Raw genomic sequence first — 6,004 nt, forward strand, 5'->3', positions numbered from 1 at the left:
CAATCAGTCAATCAATCAATTCAAATATCAATCAAGTCAATTACTTGTCAATCAATCAATTATTAATCAATCAATCAATTCAAATATCAATCAAGTCAATAAACAATGGAATGAGCCTGAGAATATGTGTTGCACTCGTCCAATTGCGTTGAGGTGCGACGGAATACGCCACTTGCAAGGGCCATGACTACTCGTGTCTACTACGAGTAATCATGGAACTGCAACCGCCACCAATGGGGTGCCAAGAACCAAGGTGACGGCGGCAATACCTCAACGCAAATGGTCACCGTCGACCAGGGCCTGCTCATTCACCAATAAAAATTTTCAGAATAAGTGATTACACAAGTTTTACAAACGGACCAAGGACTTGTCCGTATAAAACAAGGCCTATTTTCTCTAACATTGTTGATACTTACCGACACTGTATTTCTCCATTGGTTACTTGTATAATTTACCTAAAAGGCTGTCACTCTTTATATGGCTTTTAAATCATTAAAACACATCTTACCAAGTTTCCTTGCGTGATAAAGTAATATAGAACTTAGAAAAAATATAACTATCTTTGCAAGTGTTGCTTATAGTTGTCTTTACTCTTAAAGGATTCTGTACTGAAACAAACCCAAATGTCATACAAAATTGGACAAGGAAAAGATACTGTGACCTCTTAGCTTAAGGTACTAAGCTACTTTTAACAACTTTTAACATTAACAATGTGTGTCCTAATCCGCCACCCCCAACCGATCCCTTTATATACCTATCTATATAAATTCAAACCATTCTTTAGTACTTCAAAATTTATGAACCAACTATCGATAAGTAATAGGGAAAAAATTAGAATACCAGAAAAGAGTGTAAAAATAGGTGAACACATGGTAATACATTTATTAATGTAAGCTTTTGAAAGACAGCAATTTTCAAAATTATAATAATACTCGTAACCTCGTCCTCCCCTGTTGCATTCTGATGGGAAATGGTAGTATTTGCTACCTTAATTGTAGTGGGCGAGAATTAATATGTATCCTACAAAAATGACAAATATATTTTATAAACTATTCAATACTGTCTAAACCCACCCGCAATTTCTGTTAAAAGGGAGTTGAACCGATCGTCCCATTCAACCTCTCATATAAATCTTCAATTAAAGGAACTGTATCTTTTAGATTTATATTGCATCTTGTCAACAGGGCAATTTAACTCAGCTAAAACAAAAACAAGAATTGTAAGAATGTTGACCAAAAACATGGTTCGAACAGAATAGTTTCATCTCAGAAAAATGGTAATAGTAATTTATATCAAGCTTACGCCCTTAACGTTAAGGTTCATAAATCCTCTGCTTACTAATATGAAATTTTTCTTTAACTTTTATGATTTTCCAAAGGAAATGTATATGCTGAATTAAATACACACAATTAAAGCATGTCTTGCAAAATTTGACAAAAAAGGCTCTTTAACTTAAAAAAATTATAAAGGAATAATAGACATTTGTGTCATTAAGAGTTATCTCTCTTATCAGTGTAACAATATACCTTAAACCTAGTAAATGTATATTTGATTATTAAGGTAGATCCTAACTTAAACGAATCTGGCTTAAATTATTTAATACCTGTCTTTGTTATGTTTACTTGAGATTGTTGAGCTTATGGAATTTGGTATATTATTATATTCATGCGGAATTTAATATTTGCCATCTGCAAGTTTGATTAACTCAAGCAAGGTCATCGTATGCTGACACACAGAGTAATGCACACAATTCTTAGATGCCCTAACGCTAAAAAAGAATTGTTTTTATTTTTATACAAATTTACTTTATTTACATTAATAATTCATTTCAAGATAGCATGATTCTTTATATATTTTTATTTGTAAAATTTGCCAAGAATTTTGGTAAAACTTGATATTACTAAAATTGGGGTATACCTGTCCCAAAGACTGCTTTGTAAAACTTATTTTGATCAATCATGATAAAATATGTGCCTTATCAATTATGTTACCTTACAAACCTTAGATATTATCATATCCAATACAAATCAGCATAATATAATCATTTGAGAGTTATTATGATTATAAAAAAAAATTAGGGATTTTGTGATGCAGACTCAAGATCAATCTGTTGATTTTTGTGTTTTGGTGCAAAACTACAACATAGAATACTCTACATTAAATTTTGGCAATTGAACTTTGAGGATTATGTACTCTGAAACAGGTTGTAAATCATGACAATAAGCAAGCAAATATATGTCTTTACTGGGCTTTTTAGTTGGTTTATGTTACTTGACACTTCCTTCTACAATGCTTCTTATACCATCATTCACACATGCAAAATAGTTCAGATAAGTTGGTGGGCAATGGACATACCTATGTGTAAATGACAATGGATTGGTCATGTACAACAATTTTGAATGATGAAATTAGGTTAAATATCTGAGAATATAGAGTCTGGAGTATGTTGTAGGTGTGTGACATCACTGACATTGAATACATTAAAGATGCATTACTGTTAAATACTCAATTTATTTCGTCATAACTCTAATTTATTACCATTAGCATGTAAGGGTTGAATGTGTCCTAATTTATGACCTTAGATTTTGTAAGAATTATTTCCCTTCATTTAAATTAATTAAAAGAATTAATTTAAAATATTTTATTTTATTTTTTTTATCATTATTATTTTTTTTTCTTTAATTGTCATTCTATTTCTACTGTTTTCGTACATCTTTCCACCCCAGTATTTAATTAAAATATTCTATTATTTTAATTTTTACTTGTTTAAAAGGTACTTTCCCCCAATGTAATCTTTGTTTATTAAGTACTGGTTAGTTAATGAATTTTGTTTCCCCTGGGTAATGCTTTTAGACAATAAAATGCTTTAATATGTCAGTAATGAGAGTATTACGACATTTAAGGGTAGAGAATTTAGTCCATTAGAGCTTGAAATTATTAATATTTCTATTTAAATGCTAATTTACAAGCTTTAATTTGCATCCCAGTCAATTCTAGGAAGTTATCGCAAACTCAATCTGAGAAGGTTGATTTATTTTCTTAACAATTTGTGAAGTTTAATTTCATTTATAAAGGACCAGTATGAATCTAGAGACATTCTGAGATAGTAGTAACAGCTTCTTACCCTTGTGCGACTCTTACGCCTTGTACTAATATAATTTGCTCCTTGTTTGTGGCTGAACCCAGCATATCTATTCTAAGGCATATGAATGATTAATTATTGCTGTTTTACTCCACAGTTTATGAAGCCAAATTCTACAGCTTTCTTGTGCTAGAACCTTTGTCACACTGAGACAAAAATCTCACTCTAAAAAACTCTAAACTTGTATTTTTTATAGTTATTGACCAGGTGGACAACAACAGTTCCCATGGTTAATCATTAAGTATCCTCATTTCCAGACCCCCCCTCCCCCCCTTAAAAAATTGTTAAAATATTCTTCGTGTATGGCTTTATGCATTTTCTTAAAATGTTCCCATAGACCAGCAAACAAATGAAACGATACCAAACTGCAGCTGCAAATGACTCATAACAATGATGATATTAATTGGTGTATCACGTGACATGGACAGAGGTGGACATGTTTTTTACACTGAGATAATTTACGACATTTATTGTGTTCTCACTCCCAGTAACATTACTCTTCGGTTGGGATATTATGTGAATGTGTAAGTACTGTGTATGTAGTATCGGTTCAGACGGTTCATATGAATTTTGGGTCGCCTTCACCCTCTAAACCACCTAAGAAAAAGAAACAAAAGAAACTTGCACAGGGTAAAATGGCGGCCAGTCAGAACAGTCAGAACAGTAGTGCCGACTTTGAATTACAGCACATCCAACAAGTAGGTAACCTATCGTATCATCAGTTACAATCAATGCAACCAATGCAGCCAATGCAGCCCATGCAATCAGTACCTATGACACCTATGCAATCACAATTCCAAAATTTTCAATCGAACACTTCCCCTCCGGCTACCCCTCAGTAGGTTCAAGGAATGTTTTCCCAGTTAGATGTTATGAGCAAAAAAATTGAAAAGTTAGAATCGATTGAGAGTTCCCTGTCAAGTCTGAAAAATGATATAAAAAGTCTAAACACTCGTGTCTTGGAGGTAGAAAAAAGCCAAGAATTTATTTAAAAATCACTGGACACTAACGATAAAAACACCTCAAAAGCACTCAATGATCTTTCTGAATTGAAAACAGCATTAGAAAATTCCATGAAGCAGAACGCTAGACTCACAAATGATATCCTTGACCTTCAATGCAGATCAATGCGAGACAATTTACTATTCTACGGAGTAGAAGAGGCACCAAAAGGGGAGCAAGAAAACTGTGAAGTTATTGTTAAGAGAATATGCTCTGCCAAGTTAGAACTAGAGGATGACATTCTAATAGAAAGGGCACACAGAATCGGCAGAAGAAACAACGTAAAACCACGCCCGATTGTAGCAAAATTCAACAGATTCCCCCAGCGTGAACTCATCCGCAAAAATGCCTTCAAACTTAAAGGAACACACCTGTCGATCGGTGAACAATTCCCAAAAGAAATACAAGAACGGAGGAAGGGCCTGTACCCCATTTATAAGAAGGCCAAGGAAGATGAAAAAAAGGCATCCCTTGTTAAAGACAAACTTTACATCGATGGAGAGTTATACATTGATGCTGGATCTGAAACGCCGGAGTACGAGTATCCTTAATCAGAGGGGGGTGCAAGAGGATTCAGAAGAGGTGGCAGAGGTGGTAGGGGAAAATAGAGGGGTCAGGAGAGCCAAGATGTATTACGAATCATAGGATGGAATTTACACGGAGGTTTTGACAATAAATGGAAAGATAACAATTTGAGAAATTTTTTGTGTACGTATGACATAATTTGCCTATCTGAATGCTGGATTGAAAAGGATTATAAAATCGACGATCCGAATTTCAAAGCGTTCATTTTTCCTAGGAAAACTAGAACTATGCATGGTGGGGGGACTATTATACTTATAAGAAATGAATATATTCCATACATTACTTTTGTTGAAGCTGTTTATGATACAATTATATGGCTAAAAATAGATAAAGATTTTTGTAATCACGATAATGATATATACATTGCTTTTACATATTTCCCCCCTTACAATTCTGTATTTTTCAAAGAGAATGAAATTAATTTATTTGAGGAATTAGAAAAACTATTAAGCTTTTATATGTTGGTTGGTGATGTTTTTATATTTGGTGACTTCAACAGTAGAACAAAATCTTTGCCTGATTTTATCTTGAATGATGAGTTACATGCATCGGTGAACAACACATTACAATACAGAACTGACGATCAGCTGACTGCGAGGGTCAACCCAGATCTAGGTCACAATGAATACGGAAACCGGTTACTGTCGTTGTGTAAAGCCACAGGTGTGCGTATTGTGAACGGTCGGCATAGTGGTGGACATTCCAACGACTTTACTTTTAATGGTGCTCGTGGTCTTAGTACAATAGATTATTTATTGACCACAACTGACATGTTTGATTCTATTAGTAAATTTATTGTCTGTAACTTTACTACATTTTCAGACCATGCACCTTTACATATCGAATTGAGATGCTCTTTGTCTATGGAATCTTCTGAAAACACTAATTCGCATGTTTATAAAACCCGTAGTATTTACAAATGGGATCCAACATATAGTGAAACATGCAAAGACTTTTTCAATTCATTAGACGACATGTATAGTCATGTGGATTTTAATGGAATTTCTACACAAAATTATCTAGACAATTGTATTGCAAAAATTACTGATATGTTGAATGTTGATGTAGGTACAGTGGACCCTCATTTATCCGGACGCTTTGGTTCCCAGTCAATTTGTCCGGATATGTGAAGCATCCGGATATCTGAATCACCAGTTTAACAAGACAGAATAACATTTTAAAATTTCGATCCGATGAAAAATCGTCCGGATACTGAAGCATCCGGATATCTGGCGTCCGGATATCTGAAGGTCCACTGTAGTTTTTTTTCGTGTA

At 33.8% G+C, this 6,004-nt stretch overlaps 1 protein-coding gene across 1 annotated transcript; it reads left to right on the forward strand.

Annotated features, from left to right (window-relative positions):
- The first annotated feature begins 4,071 nt into the window (after window positions 1-4,071).
- LOC134273600 (protein unc-13 homolog C-like) lies at window positions 4,072-5,794 on the forward strand. Its single transcript, XM_062755787.1, has one exon. The coding sequence runs from the start codon at window positions 4,216-4,218 to the stop codon at window positions 4,693-4,695; it is 480 nt and encodes a 159-aa protein (XP_062611771.1). The 5' UTR covers window positions 4,072-4,215; the 3' UTR covers window positions 4,696-5,794.
- The last annotated feature ends 210 nt before the right edge of the window (window positions 5,795-6,004 follow it).

This window comes from Saccostrea cucullata, unplaced genomic scaffold (assembly GCF_032062105.1).
Source record: "Saccostrea cucullata isolate Sc308-1 unplaced genomic scaffold, CSIRO_AGI_Scuc_v1 ctg8041, whole genome shotgun sequence".
In the NCBI taxonomy this organism is placed as follows: Eukaryota; Metazoa; Mollusca; class Bivalvia; order Ostreida; family Ostreidae; genus Saccostrea; species Saccostrea cuccullata.

Excerpts from the sequence above, each read along its gene's own strand:
- LOC134273600 (XM_062755787.1), top strand. The coding sequence starts at position 4,216 with ATGAAGCAGAACGCTAGACTCACAAATGATATCCTTGACCTTCAATGC.